Genomic DNA, 23,669 nt, shown 5'->3' with positions numbered 1-23,669 from the left:
GGGAATGACCAGGAACAAGATGGAAAAAGACAGGGAAGATTCCTGTGTTAGTCAGACATAATAGTTATTCTGAGAAATGAGGTAATCTTGCACTGATGACTGCTAAAAGATGAAAATATGAAAGATAGAACAATAATACAAGTGTGTTTGCTGGCCATCATAGACCTCCCATCTAACAGCAGCTAAGATGGCCTTATTGGTCTCTGTGTGGGTAGTTAAGCACTCTGTTTATCCACAAAGATTTTTATTAACTTGTTGTAAACTGCAGTGAACCACATTCCTTAATGGAAGAAAGTTCAGTGAGACACTATTTTCCAAACCTCTTGGGGCTTTTGTGTTTGAGGCTTGGCCTTTAGAGCTCTTATGCGTCAGTAAAACAAATAGCAGTTCTGACCTAGTTGCTGTTAAGATGTGACTGCTATTTTGTCATAGTGGAAGTATTAATGCTACTACAGAAACAGAAGGCAGTAGCTCCAGAGCCTGTTGAGCCATGTTTTTGGTATTTCCCCCCCTTTTCCCACTCATTTTAGATCTATTGTTGCCAAAGCTGAATGTTGCCATATAGGGAGAGAGGACATAGGATTGGTTATGTTCTACATTGGGGAATCATTTATGAATTAATTGTGAAAAAAGTTCAAGACACTCATTATGCTGCTTTTTTCAATTTTCACATATTAAATTAAAATTCTGTCATTTATCCCTCTCGTGTCATTTCAAACCTGTATGACTTTCGTTCTTCTGAGGACCACAAAAAGAGATGCTCAGCAGAATGTTCACACTGCTCTTGTCCATACAATCTAAGTGAATGGTGACCAGAGTTGTAAAGCTCCTTAAGTGGTCCAAATGACCCTTGCACTATATTCCAAGTTTTCTTAAGTAACACAACAGACTAAAATTTAAAGAGAGAGTTCACCCAAAAATGAAAAATCTGTCATTATTTGCTTTTTTTTTTCCCCTGGGGAAACATAAACATAACATAAGATATTGAGAATATACTGAGACATTTCTCAAAATATCTTCTTTTTGTGTTTCGAAGAAGAAAGAAAGTCTTCAGTTTTGGAATGACACGAGGGTGAGTAAATGAGAGGATTTTTTTGGAACCCTTTAACGTGGTGAAGATTCCGACTACTATTTTTGAAGAAAGCAAAGACCTCCTTCTTCAGGAAATCACAATTCCACATTTTGGTTTATATTATCATCATGGACTAATGACAGAAATTCAGTTACCTTCAGTTGAGTGAGAACTGCTCTTTTCTAGCAGCCCTGTACTAATGGGCTGACTAGATAAATAATAGGAAGGAAGGATTCAATTAATCATTCTCATTCATCCTTGACAGTGTTTGACTTTTTCGCTCCAGAGTTTTGGCTGCTCTTCTGTTAAATTCCATTTATGTGCAGTGACCGATCATCACTTCCACATGGGAGTGCGTTGACAAGTCTAAATGGACGAGTCATTCATTCTAATTTGTCATTTATATTTTATAGTCATTGAACAACTGATCGGCTTTAGCCAGTTTACATGTTATGAATACACAATTCTTCCAAATCTGTTGTATCTTTTCTCTTGCATGTTTTTTTCCCTTTACTGGCTTTCTTATTAGCATTTTCTCTCCATCCTCCATCTCTCTTTTAGGCAGGCATGGGCCTTGGTCTCAGTAATTGGTGGAGGGAATGGCTCTTGCACAGAAGATGTACGAGAACACGAGAACCATGACACAGGTGGCAAGGCGCTGGCTCGCCGAGACTTCGTCACTGTGGATGGTGTGGGTTTCACTGTTACTGCTTTCAGTGAGTGGAGTAATGGTACGTTTTGGACAGCACCGAATAAAATCCTCAACATCAACCAATAATGTATTAAAAGAAAACCCTTTAAAAATGTTAATTGGTTTTTGTTCTACCATAAAGGTTACCCTACAACAGGCTTCCAAGTGGATGCAGTGGATAAAGTAGTTCTGAACTTGCAAGATGATGTTAGCAGCTGGAAACCGGGTGACCGGATTGTGGTGGCCAGCACAGATTATTCTATGCATCAGGCAGAGGAATTCACCCTGCTCCCGTGTTCCCACTGTAATAGGAAACAAGTTCGAATTCAAGGTGAAGTAGTGGTGTGATCGTGCTAAACAGCAAAAGTATTTCCTCCGCTTTCTTGTGGTGACAATTTGAAGTGTTTCTGATCTGAATCTTTCTCTGAATTTGTATGCAGCCGAGTTCAAATGATAATGGTGTCATTGAGTTTAGGACAGGAAAAGGGTGAGGACTGTTTACCAGAATCCCATAAACAAACTGTCATTTCTGACCAGAAGCCAGCGCCGTCTATATAGATCATTTCCACCATCATGTACTCCACCCTGTTAAAAACGCAGAAAATGTTTCACTAATTGCTTTGCAATGCTGATATCCCAGCTGGCCTATACAAGTATAGGAATTTGCGAGTATAGGAATTTGGATATTTGAGTGTCACAAATGTCTGAATGTCATTTCATTAGATAGAAAGAAGTATCTTATGCTCCCCAAGGCTTCATTTATTTAATTAAAATTAAAGTAAAAACAGTAATATTGTGAAATGTTATTACAATTTAAAGTAACTTTAAAATTCATGTAATGGCAATGCTGCATTTTCAGCATCATTACTCCAGTCTTCAGTCTAGGGCTGCAACAACGAATCGATAAAATAGATAAAAATCGATTATTAAAAGAGTTGGCAATGAATTTCATTATCGATTCGTTGTGTCGCGCGACTATTATGCCCGTCAATAAGATGCGGAGATGTTCGAGTATAAAGAAAGCACGGTTGAGCGCAAAGCAGAGTGGAAGCGGGCGAGCCGAGCTGTACCCGTCGTACCACACAGCGGAAAAGCAAACCGAGCCGTACCAGTCGAAAAGCGCCATTAATAAATCGAAAAAGCATGCGACATGGCATGGGAGCACCACGGTGGAGATTCAGCACCTAAAACCAAAACATCTTTGGGTCCTTGATGAGGAGGAAGGGAGTTCAACAGCTGGGGAACGTTAAACACTTTTGTTCCGTTTGGAAGTGAGGAGCGTGACGTCCCTCCAGTAGCTCTTCTGGTGCTTGTTTACTCGTTATCCAGCTTGACAAGCATGACAAGTTAGGGTTAGCTTGTTAATAACAGCAGTAAAGCAGGGGGGGTATAGTTTGCAAGACTGAACACGTTTTTGTTCACTTGCCTTTTTTGGCCCATTCATTTTTCAATCTGTTGCTATGTTAATTTCGTTCACAAATAATTTGTCAGTATTTTAATCAACAACATTTTTTTCAGACAAAAACGAGACGAAAATCAAAACCAGCTTTGAATGACAATAACTATGACTAATATCTATTGTCATTTTCGGTCCGCATTCGGTCTTAAAGTGACAGCAGTCCATTAACCTGCTTCCATTTGTGCTCTTAATATTAATCAAACAACCAAAGACAGAGAAAATCACCTCTTTAGTTTGAATAAGGATTCATTATATTTATTATACATTAATTATTTAATCCATATTTAATCTATAAGGAATGTTGTATGCAAGTTGTTATAAAGAATGCATATCATTCATTGAAAATAAGACATTGTGTTCTTCTTTAGGAGGAGTAGTTTTATTTAATTGTTACCTAATATTTTTTTAATATGTCACAGCAGTTAAATCTGTGTCTGGATTTAATATCATTCATATTAATAGGTTAATACAGTAGATGTTTTCTCCAGGAGTATATAATGGGTTTGGACATTTTAGAGAAATTCTGAATGCATTACAATTTAACTAAACCCATTACATTTTGTTTGCGAGTGTGTGCGTCTGAGTGTAGTGTAGAGAACAAGTTGTAACATCCTGTTAAGTTTTTTGATTAGTATTTTTCTTTATAAAAAAAAAAAAAAGATGTATACATTTATTGTAGCAACCTGTGCACTTTCTGAAGATTTTTTGCACTGTGAATTTGCACTGTCAGTTCTTTTCTTGAATAAAGGATTGGAAATTAATGTTTTTTTTTAAATATCCGATTCATCGAGGAAATAATCGACAGATTAATCGATTATTAAAATAATCGTTAGTTTCAGCCCTACTTCAGTCACATGATCATTCAGAAATCAAGCCGATTTTTTGCTCAAGTAATATTTCTTATTATTAGCTGTATTAAAAACACTTGTGCTGCTTAAAGAAATTAATAGTTTTTTTCAGAAAGGATGCATTAAACGGATCAAAATGGACTGTAAAGCCATTTATAATCTTACAAAAGATTTCTATTAAAAATTTTTTTTTCTTTTTTTGAACTTTCTATTCATCAAAGAATCCTGAAAAAACATTATCATGGTTTCAACAAAAATAGACCCCAAACTTTAAAGATATGCACAATCATAAAATGAATGCCACTTGAATTGATATTATTGTACACCTGTATACATTATTAAGTGTTGTTTAAGTGTCCAAATAGTTTCTGTGGTGTATTGTGTATGTATTACAATATGTTCATTATTCCCAGCACATATGTCCATGGAGAATTGGAAATATCTCCAATGTGTGACCTTTATTGAAAGAATGTAGTTTAAATGTCACCTTGTGCATTGTGTGCTATTGGCAAAGCTGTTGCCAGACCTTATCCTTCCGGAAGGATACTGTGTGCACTCCGGGTGTGCGTAAAGGGCAGTCTGAATGTGTGGACAGGTTGCTTTTCTTCCTGGATCCAGCATTAATTTAACTTTTTTTTTAGATAATGATAAAAAAATATTTAGTTAGAGATGGTTTATTTTTAATTTGACAAGTTCACTATTTGAGACCAATCTCTCTAAATCATATTTTCAAACTGAGTTTTATGAGGTGTGTTTGTGTTGGAATTTTTCAGGAAAGCCTCAGTTCACCCACGTGGGAGAAATCCTGGACGGTGTGGACATGCGTGCGGAGGTGGCTCTCCTCTCAAGGAATATCCTCATTCGTGGAGAAATGGAAAACTCATGCTACGGAAAAAACTGGTGCCAGTACTTCAGCTACGACACCTTCGGGGGACACATCAAGGTCTGTTTGAGGGTCTGTGTGTGTGTGAGCGGTTGTGTGTTTATTTAACACTAAGCTGTCTGGTGCTGTCATGTGGAGAAACCACAGGCTGTTGTATGTTGGGGTTAGCGCCAGATAATTGAGTAAGCTCTTTTTTTGAATGGAAGGAACTGAAAGTATAATCTTAAATTTGTGTGTTATGTTTGGCCAAAGAATGAACAACACAGTAGTACTTATATGACTACTCGTTTTTTATTAGTCAACTAGTTGACGGGTCAATGTTTGCCTTATGTAAATGACCAACCATATATCATGCAGCAGTCTTTGCTGTTTCTGGCAAGTCCAGTACTGTGGTTGTAGAGAAAAATTTATGATTTTTTAGTTTTTGTTTTTAATTATTAAATTATATTATATTATATCTTGTGTAATTAAAAATGAACAATGATTTTATTTACTATTTGTTATTTTAAAATAAAATTAGAACCACTCACAATTAAAAGGCAGAAAAAATATTTGTTCACCAAAACTATGTGGTCTTGTATTTTTGATCTCCTCTTTGTGTATGTTCAGATTTTGGGGAACTTCTCATCAGTACACCTGTCTCAGGTGGAGCTGAAACACATGGGTCAGCAGCAGGAGAAGGGTAGATACCCTGTGAACTTCCATAGGTGTGGAGATGTGGATCAGCGTGGGGACCCCACCTATGTGAACTCCTTGTCCATCCATCACTCCTTCTCCCGATGCGTTGCTATACACGCCACCAATGGCCTGCTGGTGAGAGAGAGATACCGAGCTATAAACAGCGGGCTTGTGTGCACTTACAATAAAAGCTGACACCATGATGATGTTTTCCTTTAATTTTAGGTTAGGGACACGGTTGGCTATGACACGCTGGGACATTGTTTTTTCCTGGAGGACGGGATTGAACAAAGGAACATATTTTTCCATAACCTAGGCTTGTTGACCAGGCCAGGGACCATTCTACCTACTGACCGCAATGATAGCATGTGCACAGAAATTACAGACAGGGTGCACAAAGGATATATACCATCTCCTGCAACCGAGTGCAAGTAAGATACTATAAACGCATATTCATTTAATATTGTTGAATAGACCTGTAACTCAAAATCAGGCCAATATTCATACTGCTTGAAGCCTCTCAGCTTGAAATATTGCATGTGTGAGTATTGTATCTGAAAGTCTCCTGATCCTGATGCACAGAGCACTTGTTTTGCACTGGCTAGCTGACCTTGACAATGTGACACGCTGTATAGTTTGGTCAAATAACAGGGGGAAAAAAACAGAGCTCTCATTTCCTGAGACTCAGCGGTAGTTTTTTTTCTCTTATCCGGCCAATAAAACACCAAAGGCGGTGTCCCAGGCGGAGGACAGCTAAGGAGGTGCTGTTTTCAAAAGGATAAAAAAAAATTGGGGAGCGTGTATGTGTTTGTGTATAGAGCTGTAGATGTTCAGGATGAAGATAGATGTTTGAATAGGTTTCAGAGTTGTTCGATCTTCATCAAACAGTGAGGTAATGTTAAGGGCAATTCAGTAAACACATGTACTTTTGTTTAGTTTTTTATTTCAATTTTATTTTTATTTTTTGTTAGTTTTCGCTCGACCTTGATCATTTTAGCTTCTTTTGTTGCTCAGATTATTATAATTTTTTTATTTATTTAATTTTAGTACTTTAGGGCTACCAAAGATAATATGGCTTTTTAAAATGTTTTTATTTTTTATATTTAACTGTTAAATTATCAGCACAGAAATTCTATTTCAGGCAGGTTGTGCTTTTATTATTATTTTGTAATAATTTATATTAAATAAAAATGAACATTCAATTAAATTTTTGGACCATTTTATATTGTTTTAGTTAATCTAAATAAATATAAAAATAATTGTGTTATGGCTATTTATTTTATTTTAGTTTCAGTTTTGTTAGTATTTATTTTTAATATAATTGAACTATATTTCAACATCATAACCTGACTCTAACCCTAACCACCAGTAATCCAGTTTAACCAGACACTGAATGCACTCAAATACTGCATACTGCCATATTTACCTGGTTATGAGTACTGACTGTAATGTGAAATATTTACATACAGTACATGCTTAATATTTTCAGTATATTTAAGGTCACATATTGAAAAGATCCTGTCTTATGTGTGTATTCTAGGGCAGTATCTACATTTTGGATCGCACACCCCAATAATCATTTGATCAGTAACTCAGCAGCTGGATCACAGGTATACACAATCTTTGATATGACCAAATGAATAATTTTCACAATGATCTGTAAAAGTGAGTAAATGTTTGCTTGCATGGTATTTTATCATAGAACGACTATTTCGTGACTTTCACTGATTGAATTTGTACTCTTTGACATGGTGCCCACAGCTCTGTGATATTGATGAGAACATCAAGGAGGTTTTGCAATCACAGATAGCATCTCTTCATTCCAATCCTTTATTAGCAATGTTTTTGCCAATATAAATCTGTTCGGTCTGGTGGTATTGTTGTGCTTTGCTTTGCTTTGTTTGAGGTTTTGTCTATAAAAGGATGAGCTCTCCACCCGTTTTATTAAGGAAAAGCTTCTTATGAAGCTGTGCTCTCAGAAGGCCAGGTTAATAGAGACTCTATTGATTGATATCAGAGGACTCAGGAATAAATATTATTCACAGCCCTTACACTAGTACAAAATAGGGCATTTTTTAAGCAAATTATCAGTCGAAGGAGATGTTTAACCTTCAGAGGTGTTGAGGAGTTTTACCATATTTATGAAAATAAACTTGTATATAAACTTTCCCCCTCATTCTGTATTTCTGATATTTTTGTTTTTCTCTCAGGATGCAGGAATTTGGTATGTTTTCCACAACTCCTCTACAGGTGACTCTCATGGACTGATTCCAGAGACTAAAGCTGAGCTCACACCTCTGGGCATCTTCTTTAACAACCGTGTTCATTCCAACTTTAAGGTAATCAAATGAGCCTTATGACTCTAAACATCTAATTCACAAGTATCAAACCTTCAAGTAATAAAAAATGCCTCAGGATACTTTATGATTTATAAACGCATTTCTAGGCATTCCTTTTTGTGAACAATCCTCAGATGATATCAAACAGTATCAATCCAAATGCCTTTTCTTCCATCTACATTTAATGCCCACCTCCCTGTGGTGAAGTTAGCATTTCCTCCCTCTGGCTCATAACAGTTCAGTTCATAAATCATTTGGGATTTGCAACATTGTATTAAATGTGGCTTCAGGAAAGACTGATGAAATCAATTATGAGTTCAGGTTTTTATTGCACCCACATACACAAGATATCTTCGTTGTTTCTCTGAAATGCCTCATTGTTCAAAGTCCCGCACAATGTGTGACAGGGTGCTCACACATACAATAGTTCTCTGTTATCTGATTGTTTATGTTGGCTGGCAGTGTCGAGACTGACCAGGTGCAGAGAAAATCCAGGCTTCTCTTTCACTGCCACTGTATCACACAATGGTACCTGGTATTACACATACATTTTCAAAGTGAAGAGTGATTGCTTCTCTCCTCCTGTGTCAGGCTGGCCTCTTTATTGATAGAAAAGTCAAGAGCACCAACGCCACTGCGACAGACCCACGTGAATACCTCTGTCTGGACAACAGCGCTAGGTGAGTGGATATGGTGAATGTTTCTCTGTGTCCATGCTCTATTGATTCTGCTTATAAAGAAAACACATCTGCCCAGATAGAGTTTCGGTAGTAGTTGGGCATTATGGTAGAGCCGGACAGATCTCTGGTCTCTTCTTAAACCACAAACCACAGTGACCACACTATAAATATACATTCATGAAGCCGTGGTTGTGTATATGCTGTAGGTGTATGTTACTCCCTTTTTTATTTCAGATACTGTGACAGTATCAGTATGTTCTTTAAAATTTGTGGGTGAATCTCACAAAAACCTAGTTTGCATTTTACAGAAAAATCGTTTTCAAATAAATAATTCTCTGGAAGATCCAGTTATGACATTTTGATTGTAAAAATAACAATGTCAAAAAAAAGTGAATAAATTTCACAATGAGGTCTATAATGGGCAAATCTAGAAATTAGACTTCAATATAAATCAGTATACATTAAAAGCAATGCAATAAATACTAATATTATGTGTAAATACTTAAATTAAAATTGATTAAATTAAAAAATATATATATATTTTCCATATTACATTAGCAATCACACAGAAAACTACATAGTACCACCCTAGTATTAAGACTTTTTTTGTATGTGAAAGCAGCACTCACATTTTCTATTGAAAGGAAAGATTGAATTTCTCATTGTTTGACATTGCGTTCTCAGGTTCAGGCCTCATGAGAACTCTGATCCAAGCCTGCCACGGGTGGCCGCACTCATTGACACTCTTATCTCTTTTAAAAACAATGATCTGGGGGCCTGGATTCGTGGAGGGGATATCATAATACGAAACTCAGGGTATGGAACAACCTGTTCATTTTAGCCCTGTTAAGCTTCATTGCATAAATAAAATATAGTAATCTTTTGATTATTTTTGTTTTTCTTATAGATTTGCTGACAATGGTGTTGGACTGTCATTTGCAAGGTACTGTGTCATTTTACTGTTTATTAGAGCTGCCAATCATCTAATTATGATCTCATTATTCGCAAGTTAATCAAATATATTGATATTTCTTGAGAAAAAAATCCTCAATTAAAAAATGCAAAGCCGCCTTATAAACAGTGATCGCGGTACAATGACTTAAATTGCTCCAATGGTAGGAAATCCCTGGTTATAAAATGTACATATGGTTCAAGGGACGTGATTAATTGCATTCATATTTCTTTGCAATATTTTTTTATCACACTACATTTAAAGGAAAACGCAGACTTTTCGGGACTTCAGCTTATTCACCGTGTCCCCCAGAGTTAGATAAGTCCATACATAGCATTCTCATCTCTGTGCGTGTCATAACTCTGTCTGATGCAGCGCCTGAAAATAGGCTAACTTCCGTCAACATAACCAACGTGTAACAGACTTCATTGTGATTTACCTTTAAAATTATTTTTTTCTGTACATTTTTGACATTTCTTTGTGTTTAAATAGGTTTACGGTCTGCATTATCCGTCTTAATAAGTAGGGACTTTTATTTTGACGGATGTTGTAGTCTATGGAAAGATAGTGAGAGCTCCCGGTTCATCGGAGTGGTTAGGCAGATTTAAAGTTTTCACTTTTGATAAGCACCCCCCCGAAAAGGCATAAGGTGTGTATGTGCTTGTTTACTGTCATTTGTAATGAGTATTTTGTGTGTATTTCACTGTATGTTAATGTTAATGATAATGATATGAAGAGAGAGAGTTTGTGTACAAGGTGTTAATGCGAACTTCTTTGCTTTATTTGTTCAGCTCTTACTGTGATTTTTTTTGGGGATCAAACGGTTTCAATGAACTCCATGAAACATCAGTAAAGTCTGGCCATCATTCGGACAGGGTCCGCTACACAACGTGACAATCTGCTTGCACAGAGAGTGTGCTGGGGACTATTTTCAGGTGCTGCATAATATCATTGCGCCTGCAACCATGGTACGGCTCAAAGTTCCTTGATCATTACGCAGGAATGAGAGTATAGTTCCTAGCCATATCGGTCTAGAAAATCGCAACCTTTCATTTTCCGTCGGTCTTAGTGCACGATGTAACTATACACATCACATCATGTAAATAGGAAAATGTTGGCGTTATTTTGTCACTTATTGAGCAGTAGGCTAGCTGAAGCCGTTTACCTCCAGTCTTTGTGCTAAGCTAGGCTAGTGGTGTGTGCGTCAGACAGAGTTATGGGACGCACAGAGATGAGAATGGTATGCATGGACTTATCTAACTCTGGGGGATACGATGAATAAGCTAAAGTCCCAAAAAGTCGGCGTGTTCCTTTAAAAAATAATGAATGGCATTAAATATGCTAAATTGGCAGCCATTTATGTGAGTGCGTTTATGTGCAGGCATGTTCTTGCTGTCTGTGTCTCTTGCTGCAGGCATATTAATTTAAAAGAACATCATTTTATTTTTCTTAAACGGATCTGATATGCGTGAGCATGTGAACTTGCCTGCACTTGTGTTCTATATCAACCTCCTAAGGCAAGCAGTTAATGAAACAACTAAAATGTTTCACTCCCCTCCTCCTCCTCCTCCTCCTCTTCTTCCTCACTGCAGTGATGGCAGCTACCCTAAAGATGAGGGCTCCAGTCAGGAGGTTTCACAGTCCCTGTTTGTTGGTGAAAGCAGAAATCGTGGCACCAATGGAAGGCAAAATAAATACTGGGGAATTGGTGGTGTAGACGGAAAGATGAGGACTCTACCAAGAAACAAGTATGCGAAAGAAGAAATAAAGGGAAAAGAAAGAACAGTATTAACACACATTTTCAGTCTGGTTCAGCAGAAAATAAATTCTTTGTTTAATCTGAATATTGTCTTTTGCTCCGTTCTTGTCAGGACGTTTCCGATTAGAGGTTTTCAGATAAATGATGGTCCAGTGAGGATCTTTGACAGCACATTTCGAGCCTTCAGTCCCACTACAGAGCGCTTCACCATGGCTGTGGGATTCAGCCTGAAAAACATCTGGCAGCTGACACCCAGAAATAACCTGTCCTCTCTCGCCTTCGACCCTAGTGTGAGTACACATACACATTTAGCCTTGGAAATTGTTCAAACGCCTTCTGATACTGCTTTGCTGCTTTACTGGCACTGCTAAATCACCAAACACACAGTTTAAATTTGTGTAGTACTATAGTACAGAATAAAAATTGTGCACATTTTTTTATTTGATTTTTGAGCTTGTATTTTTATTTAATTTAAGTACATTATTCGTTTATAGTTTTAAATATTTATAAATTTTATTTTTCTACATTATTTTCTTCTATCAACAGGTTGTCCTTTCAATTTAGTTTAGTTTTCACTCAATTTTCTAAAGAATTTTTATTTGTCATGATATTTTGGGCTGCCAAAACTAGGGCCATATTTACTAAATAGGGCAAATTAGTGTGAGAGTGCAATTCCAAAAAAGTGCCAATGGAAGTGGAAAGTTCTGTGTGTGATCTACTGACGAATTAAACTACTCACAAATTACTCACAAATTAAAGAACACAGACTCAGCCGGATTATTTCCATAATGACCAACACAATGTACTAATTAGTGTCTGGTTTACGACGTGCCTTTTTGGGTGGTAAATAATGGCGCCAATACCAGTGAATTGATTCATTTAAATACTCTCCTCCCTTACATTTTGCATCTGAAAGGGAAACTCCTACAAATGCATATGCAATAAGATCAGTTGCAAAAATAACTCTGTCCACTGCTATTTTTTCCCTGCGTGTCTTTGGTAAAGCTGCGTTGGTGCAAACTGTTAGTAAATCTGGCCCTTAGTGTGTTATCTTTTAAAATGTATTGTTTCAAAAATAATTTATTTTAATTTGTATTTTATTTTAGTTTGTTTTAGAGTCATGAAAATGTATTTTATTTATTTGCAGGTTTTCATAGTAATATTTTATTTATTATTACAATTTTTTTGTTTCAGTTTGCTTTTATTTCAGTTTTCGAGATGACAGGGTTAGAAAGATGCCAGATTCGAAGCACATCTCTCTTCAATCTCCAAAAAATAAATTATTATTATTTTATTTTTTTACATTTTCACATATGATTAGATTTGATTACTTTTCTTTTTTGTTTGTCAGAGATGACTTCAGACTAATTGCAACCTGGACTTAACTCAACTGACTCGAGGGCAAGAAAGCTTTTCTTTTCTCATAGATAACCCAACCAGTCTTGTCTAGTCTCTAATAACATTTATTTATCTTAAGTGTTACCAATGCTTATACTTATTGCTTACTTCTCAGGGAGAGATGACACATCTAGTTGTTCTCTCCTGATTGGTCACCATCTGCTCTGGTGCTGAGTAATGAAATCGGGTCCTGTTCTGGCAGCTGGTATTTAGCACATGTTAAAAAGAGCCTTTGGAAAGGTCTTTATGTGTGGTCATATTTTCCCTCACTTGTTGTGTCTGAATGATAACACATTTGATTAATTTGACTTAGTACCAAAACTCAATTTCAGGACATTGTAAAGGTTTTAGAACCTTTATGTTTACATTACTCATGACCAGTGTTGGGGAAAGTTACTTTGAAAAGTAATGCATTACAATATTGCGTTACTCCCTTAAAAAGTAACAAATTGAGTTACTTAGTTACTTTTTAAGAAAAGTAATGTGTTACGTTACTTTTGCGTTACTTTTTCTCACCTGGGCTGGGGTTGTTTTTGATTATAACAAAAAGTTATATTTTTGTGCAACTCTTCATACCAAAATTGAAATAATAATGAGGTAAAAATGCAAATTCACGCATGAACAGTCGAGGGCGTAGCTCTGCTGTGCTGCCATTCTGGATAATGGTAGAATACGATGCAGGAGAAAAAAGTTTTACCAATAAAAACAAAAAATCTAGTAATTTTCATCATCAAAGGTCAGCAGCAAGACATTGGTAAATTAAATATAAAGGTAGATTATGCATAAAAATAGTTGTTTTATTTAACATTTAATTATTGGAGGTTTGCATAGTACTCTGATTTTGTATTTGACTGATTTTATTCATTTTGAGGAGTACAGAATCTTTGTTGTGCAAGATAAAATAAATGCTCACATTTAGTCTAGAACTACAATAACCATCATGTTTACACACAACACCTCTGCACTTATTTTTCTCAACATGGGGGCAGGAGAGCTGTCAGTCAAATTAATGTGAAAAAGTAACTCAGATATTTTGTTGTATATTTGAGAAGTAATGCGTTACTTTACTAGTTACTTGGAAAAAGTAATATTATTACGTAACTCAAGTTACTTGTAACGCGTTACCCCCAACACTGCTCATGACCAGTGATCCTCTTTTAATCATCTAGGTGACTCTAAGAGCATTTTTTGGTCGACCGGGCGAGTGGTTTGAGCAGAATGATCTGGATGGCGATAAAAATTCTATCTTTCATGACCTGGATGGCTCGATCAGCAATTACGCAGATACGTATGTGGCAAGGGCCGATAATTTCCTGATCCGCCATCCTCAATGTGTGGATGTTCCTCATTGGAATGGGGTTGTGTGCAGTGGCAAGTACTCTCAGGTAAAGAAATAGATCTCTCATTCCTTTTACATTTTCATGTCATGTTCATATGCAAGTACACAACCATTTTGGCTCGGTAAGATTTTTTTAAATGCTTTAAAAGTCTTATGTGCTCTCCACTCACCACTGCTCTGGATGTGTGTTCACTGTGTGTGTGTGTGTGTGTGTGTGTGTGTGTGTGTGTGTGTGTGTGTGTGTGTGTGTGTGTGTGTGTGTGTGTGTGTGTGTGTGTGTGTGTGTGTGTGTGTGTGTGTTCACTACTGTGTGTGTGCACTTGGATGGGTTAAGTGCAGAGCACAAATTCCAAGTATGGGTCACCATACTTGGCCACACGTCACTTCACTTCACTTCACCAAGGGTGTATGTATTTGATCATAAATACAGTAAAAGCAATAATATTGTTAAAGCTTAATTTTCAGCATCATTACTCCAGTCTTCAGTGTCACACGATCCTTCAGAAACCATTCTATGCTGATTTGGTGCTAAAACATTTATTCTTCTTATCAATATTGAAAGCTGCTGCTTAATATTTTTGTGGAAACCGTGATAATTTCATTGATTAATAGAAAGTTCAAAAGAGCAGCATTTATTAGAACTTTCTTGGTAACAATATAAAAGTCTTCTGTCACTTTTGATCAATTTAATACATCCTTGCTGAATAAAAGTATTAATTTCTTTAAAAAAAAAAAAAAAAAACTTTATCTTTTTAACTGTTTTTGCTTCCTAAACAATGTTACTTATGTTCTATAGGTGTACATACAGACACAGGGCACATCTAATCTGAGCCTGTCCGTCAGTAGAGATGAGTACCCTGATAAGCCCATGGTTCTCAGAGGTATCAGAAGCCAGACAGCACCAACCCAGCAATACCAGCCTGTACTGATGATGGGCAAGAGCTACACAGTGCACTGGAATGGACCTGCACCCAGAGAAACTGTCCTGTCACTTATTAATTTTGACCAGTAAGTAAAAAGGAGGAATGTGATCCCTGTATCTAAAACCAAACATTAGTCACTAAAGAAGGGATGGGCAACTTACGTCCTGGAAGGGCGACTAATTAAAAACTCACCTGCCTGTAGGTTTTTAGTAATCCTGAAGACACTGGCTGAATCCGAAATCCTCAAAATAGGGCATTATTTGAAGGGACAGACATTTGTAGTGGTGTCCGAAACCCTAGTGGATGTTATCGAGTGCACTCATTCTATCCCACATTGCGCCTCAATAACGAGTGTACAGCTGATGTACACTCAACGGCTGTATGAAATTAACTCACTTGTTTTCATTCACTCCTTCAAGTGGACTAACATAGGGAAAAGTGATTGAGGGTTTTAGGGGGTGATTTCGGCCACTGACTAGCTTGTTCAGGTGTGTTTGATTAGGGTTGGAGCTAAACTCTGAAGGACAGTGACCCTCCAGGACCAAAATTACCCATCGCTGCACTAAATGAGATTTAGTAACTAATATAAACAAGTAACGTACTTTACATGTTTCTCATGCCAGAGACAACCTGATGTTTTTTTTTAACGGTGTTGCTATTGTAGGGGTGATTGGGCTCTACTCGGTCTCTGCTTCCCCAATGAAACCGTATTCCAGATCACATCAGACATCTACAACAAGCAGAACAATGGCTTTGATGGCATAGAGGACTATGGCCCTGTGTCGTCCATTTCAGACCTCGAGAAACGACAGCAGGAGAGGAAGTACTTTTTCGACAAATCTGTTGGGTAGGAATAAATATATTTGAAATATTGACATGCCTTTATCAACATATTGATTTCACAAAAATCTGCAGGGCTCCTGGGAATCAAATTAGGTCTTGTGAAGGGATGCATTTTGTTGAATTGTAAAAAGCATTCAATTGTAGAAATGCATTCAAATTCATTTTAATAGAAGATTACAATTCTGTAAAATGTTGTCTAAATAAACATTATACAAACTAAATATATAAAACTGAAATCTGTTGGTTTAAGTGAATAATAATACATTTTTCATACTGTACATTATATTATATTATATTATTATTATATTATGTCTATAAGTTAAATACAAATCTCAGTATCATATAATAACGATAATGGTTAGGATAGCGTTGTAAACTACCGTTCAAAAGTTTGAGGTCAGTAAGATGTTTTTAATGTTTTTGAAAGTCTCTTATGCCCACCATTATTTTGATACAAATACAGTAAAAACTGTGATATTTTGAAATATAATTACAATTTAAAATATCTCTTTTCTATTTTAATATATTTTATATGCAATTTTCACTGTAATTTATTCCTGTTATTTCAAATAGAAACCTTATGCATATTAAAATGTCTTACAGTCACTTTTGATCAATTTAATTTGGTCTTGCTGAATAAAAGTATTAATTTCTTTCAATTATTCAAAATCTTAGTGACCCCAAACTTTTGAAGGACAGTCACTTTTTCCGAATGATTCCACTTTCTGCCATTGTTTGGACTAACAGATAGTTCCAACTCAAATTCACGCCATTGGCTGAGACAGTGGTGTTCTGTCAGGCTCATCCTGATACTCAAATAAACAGAGCAATGTTTCGATAGACACAGAGCCACATTGTTTACACTTTTCGGTGGAATTGACCCTTGAATGGCTTAGTTAAAGTTGTCTCTACAAATTACTTCTCTTACACATCACTTTTAATTGTAATGTATAGCATATCGTTTGCTTTTCTCACAATGCCTCTTGAGTTTTGCTTGTGTTGTGCTACTTCCTTTTAAATTGCATTGTCAAATACAGATAAATGATTGTTAACGGTGCAGCCAGATCAGTCTGACACATTAAGCCTGTGTTTAACCTCCAGTTTGTTATGGCTGTATGCACGAGCTCGGCACAGACGAGACGGTCATAGCTACTGCTCCGCCGCAGGTTGTGAGAGGGTGAAGATCATCGCTACTGTACGTGCCAACCAAAAGACTCAGACCTGCAACTGCACCGCCAATGCCTACCCCAAATACAGCAAGCCTGCCAGCAACATAGTGCCTATGCCAAAGCCAAACACAGAGCCGTGCAGAGCCTGTGGGGCCTCACAGGTAAGAACGGTCCAAGCTCCATATGAATGGACAACATAATTTGTGTAGCTCTGTTTGTGTGGGATAGGCTTTGAACTGTGTGCCAGTGATGGACTGGCTGTCCATCTGCCATCCTGACTGAGAGCCTTACCTTGCGTTTTCTGGGTAATCGTAACATGTAGTCATTAAACTGTCAACACTGAGTGACTTTTATTTTTCTCTCTGTAGTTTGCCTTCTCAAGTGAACCATGGAACAGCTACCTCCAAACCCAGATCAAATCCCTCAGTGTAAAAGAAGAACAGGATAATGACACACAAGCCTATATTTCTGTGAGTGTGACCATTCAAAGCATTAATTTAATCTTGGGGAAATTGTGCATGTGTTCACCAGTTTAAATGCATGTATAGCTTTATTTATTTTGTATTTTTTAAATATAATTAATTTCATTTTTATTGTAGTTTTAGTATTTGAGGGCTGATAAAGGTTGTGTTAACTAATATCATTTAAATTGAAATCAAATAAAGTTCAGGGATGTCTAGTGTTATTGATAGTACTATAATGAAAGCAAGAAACATGTAAAACCTTTATAATTGATTGTGGCCATTTTTCAGTTTACTTTAGTTAGTTTTGCAGTCATGACAATGCATTTTAGTTTATGTATATGAGAATATATGTAAAGATTTTACGCACACACACATACTTGTATGTGGTTTACAAGGACTCTCCATATGCATAATGTTTTTTTATACTGTACAAACTGTATATTCTATCCCCATACACTAAACCTACAAATTACACAAATCTTTCTGCATTTTACATTTTTAATAAAACATTTAGTATGTTTTTTTAAAGCCATTTTAAATTGAAATATTCTCATAAACGTTGTGATACCAGTGTAATACACATGTCATTTATACAAGTTTGTCCTCGTAAAACACTCACACACTCACACACCTATATATATATATGTATATGTATATGTATATGTATATGTATATGTATATGTATATATATATAATGTATATGTATATGTATATATATATGTATATATATATGTATATATATATATCAGTGATGCGCGGGTTGATCCAAAATGAGCGGGTGCCCGCGGCCACCCGCGGTTACGAGTCATCCAAAAATATTTTTAATGATATTCGGGTCACGGTCGGTCGGATCGTCAATAAATCCTTATTTACCTTTTGAATGTTGAGCGTTATTAACTTTTGAATAAATGCTGACGCGGGACAAAATGCCCGATTTCCCAAAACGTTGAACTGAGCAATGCCATTGTACCATTTTAATAGGCTACTTTTAAACGCATTTAAAGTCAGTTTTATGTATTTTCTGAGAGGGGGCGGGATTTTTGTTGGGAAAGTCGGGGGAGAGACGCACACTTCGATTAGACTGGATAAACACATGCAGCATCTTAATTGTTAAGAAAATTAAACGAAATAAATGAATAAATCAAGCCTGTATTACATAACACTAGGCTATATCATACAGCATTCAGAAAAATAACAGTTTGCGCTCCTAAGGGCTTTCACACTTTTCCAAATGTTTTCCAAATGTGGGCTGATGAATTCTTCAAGCCGGGTCGAAACATAAACATCGCGTTCATCAATAATATGCATCTGGAGCTGAAATGGAAAATGATGGGCCGCCGCAAGAACTTCCTGCTCTCGCTGCTGCACCTCTGAGCACACCACGTCAGGGCCTGAAACATTTTCTCAATGGCCCAATGAGCTACGATGAGCATTTACTACTTTAAAAAAATGCGGGTCAGGAAGCGGGTCGGGTACAATATTTTCTTCTTTTTTTTTTGCGGTCCGAGTTGCGGGCGGGTTAGTTGAAAACGTCGGTCGGGTGCGGGTTGTTTATACATTGACCCGCGCATCACTGATATATATATATATATATATATGTGTATATGTGTATATATATATATATATATATATATATACACATATACACATATACACATATACACATATATACATATATATATATATATATACAGTGTTGGGGGTAACGCATTACAAGTAACTTGAGTTACGTAATAATATTACTTTTTCAAGTAACTAGTAAAGTAACGCATTACTTTTCAAATTTACAACAAAATATCTGAGTTACTTTTTCAAAAAAGTAACGCAAGTTACTTTTTCACATTTATTTGACTGACAGCTCTCCTGCCCCCATGTTGTGAAAAATAAGTGGAAAGGCGTTGTGTGTAAACATGATGGTTATTGTAGTTCTAGACTAACTCGCACAATAAAGATTCTGTACTCCTCAAAATGAATAAAATCAGTCAAATGCAAAATCAGAGTACTCAAACCTCAAATATATAAATGTTAAATAGAACAAATATTTTTATGCATTTAATCTACCTTTATTGACCAATGTCGTGCTGCTGACCTTTGATGATTCAGTTAAGCCATGAGCAAAAATTACAAGATTTTTTGTTTTTATTGGTAAAACGTTTTTCTCCTGCGTCCTATTCTTCCATTATCCAGAATGGCAGCACATTTATACCTCAGCCTGAGGCCTATTATTTCAATTTTGGTATGAAGAGGTCTTTACATTAGCACAAAAAAGGACTTTTTTTGCTATTAAAAAACAAAACTAAAAAGCAAGCCCAGCCCTGGTGAGAAAAAGTAACGCAAAAGTAACGTAACGCATTACTTTTCTTAAAAAGTAACTAAGTAACTCAATTAGTTACTTTTTAAGGGAGTAATGCAATATTGTAATGCATTACTTTTCAAAGTAACTTTCCCCAACACTGTATATATATATGTATATGTATGTAAAACTGTTTTGAGGAAATAGGAAACTGACCTGTCTCCTCTTTTTCTTATAGGTGAATGCTGAGAGGTTTGACCTCAACCAGTCAGGGTTCCTCTTAGTTACTGTGGACGCATGCTCTGGAAAAGTCACAAAGAGCTCTTTGTTTTCGACGCTGGACACTAAAATGGAACAGTATTTTAAAACTGGAATTATGAAGAGGTGAGGTGTGAAAGTTGCGGTTTCGGGTTTAAAACTAGACGTCTGGAGGTTAAGAGATGTTGGCAGAGGTTGAGCGGTGGCTTACAGTGTTTATTGAAATAGTGATTTTTGTCGTGAAAGGATTTAATACTTTTATTCTGCAAAGAATACAATTAAATTGATCTAAAATTATAGTAAAGGTATTTATATTTATGTACAGGTTTTCTTTTGACTGTTTTCAACATTAATAATAGCAAATCTTGGGCACGAAATCAGCATATTAGAATGATTTCTGAAGGATCTTGGGACACGGAAGACTGGAGTATTTATTCTCTCACAGGAATAAATTACATTTTAATATATATTCAATTAAAAAAAGTTATTTTAATTTCGTAAAAATATTTCACAATATTACTGTTTTTACTATTGATGAAATAAATGCTGCGGCTGTATTTTTCATCAGCCTTGAGCATAAGAGACTTCTGTCAAAAACATCTTACGAACCCCAAACCTTTGAACAGTAGTGTATGTTCACTAATTTGGATTTTCTGCTATTATGAACCTTTTATTTTCTTTTTTTTTAAGGTGAAGGATTTCCATATTTATTGTATCACTAAATAATTTTGGTTCTGTGTAGGTCGATAGTTCTTCTTGCCACAAGAGGTCAGCCTGCTGACATTTCTGGTGCTGCACAATATCTGGTCCCTTTGGGGTCTGCTAAAACACCAGATCTTCAGAAGAAAGGTAAGGTATTTCTACAATAAAAAACAAAAAAAAAAACACTGTCAAAATCAGTTTTTCCTGGTTAAGGTTTACTCCTGGTTTGCTGATTCCTTTGGCATCTCTTTACAGACGCCATTGCTTTCTTTGGTTTCCTCGGTCAGGGAGGTCCTTCACCACAGCCATGGTCTGCCCTGTTGGCCTGTCAAGGCACCAAGGTGCTGGGATTACTGGAAAGGTTCATTCCCCTGTCCCTAGAGGAATACTCTTGTCCGCCACAAAAAGTCACTCCCACACGGATGGATCTTGAACTCCTGAGAAAATATCTTAGCCAAAAGTGAGCCTTTATTAGATGTGAACAAAACAACACCAGCGAATGAATGTGAACTTATGAACGTAATTTATTTTGGCAAAGACACGTTTTAATGGACTTTAAACAGGTATTTTATTAAGTGAGTGAATGTATTTGTCTGTTTGTTTGTCATTTTGTCCTGTGTGATTGTGTTTTGTCAGCACAAAGTGATGCACTTTTTTTTAATACACACCAAACATCTTTACTCCAAACTGGATAATAAATGGACAGGACAAGCTAGAAGTACGTCAGAAATGCTGATGGATGGTTTTACATTTCAGTATCACCTGTGCAGAAGTACAGCACAATGCTCTCTTTCCTTCTTCCAACCATCCGCAGGTGTAAATGACACTCATACTTTCCTTTTCTGTTATTTATTCCCCTTAAATTAATGGGACATGTCATTTATTTAATTGTCATTCTGGTTTTTACTGCTGCTCACACACCAATGACTCTACAGTGTATATACTTCCACACTTAAAGGGTTAGTTCACCCAAAAATGAAAATTCTGTGATTAATTACTTACCCTCATGTCGTTCGACACCCGTAAGACCTCCGTTCATCTTCAGAACACAAATGAAGATATTTTAGTTGAAATCTGATGGCTCTGAAAGGCCTCCATTGGCACAATGCACGGTACACTCTCAAGACCCTTAAAAGGTACTAAAGACGTCGTTACAAAGTCCATCTCACTACAGTGGTTCTACAATAACATTATGGAGTGACGAGAATAGTTTTTGTGCGCGAAAAAACCCCTAAATAACGACTTGTATAGTGATGACGATTTCAAAACATGGCATCATGAAGCTTCGAAGCGTTATGAATCAGTGAGTCGATTCAGCAGTTTGGATCGCCAAATTTCAGCAGTTTGGCGGTTTGACTCACGATCCGAATCATGATTCGACTCACTGATTCATAACGCCTTGAAGCTTCATGATGCCGTGTTTTGAAATCGTCATCACTATATAAGTCGTTATTTAGGGTTTTTTTGCGTACAAAAACTATTCTCGTCACTCCATAAAGTTATTGTAGAACCACTGTAGTGAGATGGACTTTGTAACGACGTCTTTAGTACCTTTTAAGGGTCTTGAGAGTGTACCATGCATTGTGCCAATGGAGGCCTTTTAGGGCCATCAGATTTCAACTAAAATATCTTAATTTGTGTTCCGATGATGTCTTACGGGTGTCGAACGACATGAGGGTAAGTAATTAATGACAGAATTTTCATTTTTGGGTGAACTAACCCTTTAATATTAGACAGTATTCATGTTTCATTTAACATGAAACATTAACTACAGCTAAAATATTATTCATAAAACAATAAACCATTGTCTAGTGTTAGATATGTGTATGTAGAAAAGCAGTTTAACCAGTTAGCCACTTAAGATTTGCTCACTATCAGGTGACTTGCAATTTTTCACAGGAAATCACACCAAATTTTTATGACCGATATTAATAGAACCTAAATCTCATTTTGTGTTCAGAAGAAGTAATAGAGAAAGTCATGGATGTTTGGAACAACATGAGTGAGTGTACGTAAATGATGAATACTTAAAATTTTGGGTGAACTGTCTCTTTAAAACAATGTCCATTATCAATTATAATACCTTTGTAGTGCCATCGCTTGGCTTGAGAGATGTAACATTATGAAATGTATTGTCATTATTTTGATTGAAATGGAAGCCTGAATTGTCTGGATGTGATGTTTTTGAGTTGAATTATTGAGGCTACTTGTTAACCACTGTACAAATAGTTTTTTTTTGGTCATTTGAAACCGAGGTAGTAGTTTTGTAATCAGTTTTTAAAGATGCAAAAAGTTTTTCCCCAAGTATATGGGTGTTGTTGCCTCCAGAATTATTTTCTTATTTGTGAAATGTTTTGATTTTACTAGCTATGCTTTTGTGCTGTAATTTGATGTTTTTATTCAGATAAGATTTTACAAAGCTTATAAAACTCGTTTTGTAGTCGTTTTGGCTTTTGTGTTGGTGACATTTAGGCCACGCCCACACCGAGGGGGGACCAATCCAGCTGAGCCGTTTCCATTGACTTGGCATTGCGTGATGCTGCCGCCTTGTCATTTTGTGACTTATAACAAAAAACAGAACAATAATCTAAAACCTGCAATGTGACAAGGTGTACAGCAAACAAGCTAAATAACTAAGTTTTTATAAGCTACCGAACCGTAAAAGCCAGCCTTTAAAGTGAAGCGTAACATTGTAGGCGCTCGAGTGACCACTGGTGGGCAGAGTTGCTTTACAGGTACCGGTATGTTGAAGTCATGGATTACCACTATTTCCACCAGTACCTCCCCGGTTAGCTGACGGCTGTCATGATCCAGGTCATCGAGCTTGCATGGTCCCAGAACAGGATTCAGGCATGTAGGAAGCGTGCAAATACGAAGTGCACCACAGAATCCTCTCGGACAGTCAGAAGATCTCATCAA

The 23,669-nt window shown here is 36.5% G+C and overlaps 1 protein-coding gene across 1 annotated transcript in view; it reads left to right on the top strand.

The window, feature by feature from the left end:
* cemip2 (cell migration inducing hyaluronidase 2) overlaps nt 1-23,193 on the top strand; it is a 29,890-nt gene extending 6,697 nt beyond the window's left edge. The window contains exons 5-24 of the mRNA XM_079813842.1: nt 1,634-1,803; nt 1,906-2,094; nt 4,844-5,013; nt 5,563-5,766; nt 5,857-6,062; nt 7,172-7,241; nt 7,842-7,970; nt 8,562-8,650; nt 9,335-9,466; nt 9,558-9,593; nt 11,195-11,350; nt 11,474-11,651; nt 13,929-14,144; nt 14,895-15,106; nt 15,686-15,868; nt 16,966-17,194; nt 17,402-17,503; nt 20,029-20,174; nt 20,791-20,897; nt 21,006-23,193. Coding sequence (XP_079669968.1) covers nt 1,634-1,803; nt 1,906-2,094; nt 4,844-5,013; nt 5,563-5,766; nt 5,857-6,062; nt 7,172-7,241; nt 7,842-7,970; nt 8,562-8,650; nt 9,335-9,466; nt 9,558-9,593; nt 11,195-11,350; nt 11,474-11,651; nt 13,929-14,144; nt 14,895-15,106; nt 15,686-15,868; nt 16,966-17,194; nt 17,402-17,503; nt 20,029-20,174; nt 20,791-20,897; nt 21,006-21,214 — 3,133 coding nt within the window. The 3' untranslated portion in view covers nt 21,215-23,193. The remainder of the gene's footprint in view (nt 1-1,633; nt 1,804-1,905; nt 2,095-4,843; nt 5,014-5,562; nt 5,767-5,856; nt 6,063-7,171; nt 7,242-7,841; nt 7,971-8,561; nt 8,651-9,334; nt 9,467-9,557; nt 9,594-11,194; nt 11,351-11,473; nt 11,652-13,928; nt 14,145-14,894; nt 15,107-15,685; nt 15,869-16,965; nt 17,195-17,401; nt 17,504-20,028; nt 20,175-20,790; nt 20,898-21,005) is intronic.
* Nucleotides 23,194-23,669: the final 476 nt, after the last annotated feature.

The sequence above is a fragment of the Gobio gobio genome (genome assembly GCF_949357685.1).
Source record: "Gobio gobio genome assembly, chromosome: 4".
Classification (NCBI taxonomy): Eukaryota; Metazoa; Chordata; class Actinopteri; order Cypriniformes; family Gobionidae; genus Gobio; species Gobio gobio.
The sequence above is the reverse complement of the archived record's forward strand: the minus strand, read 5'-3'. Positions and strand labels throughout refer to the sequence as shown.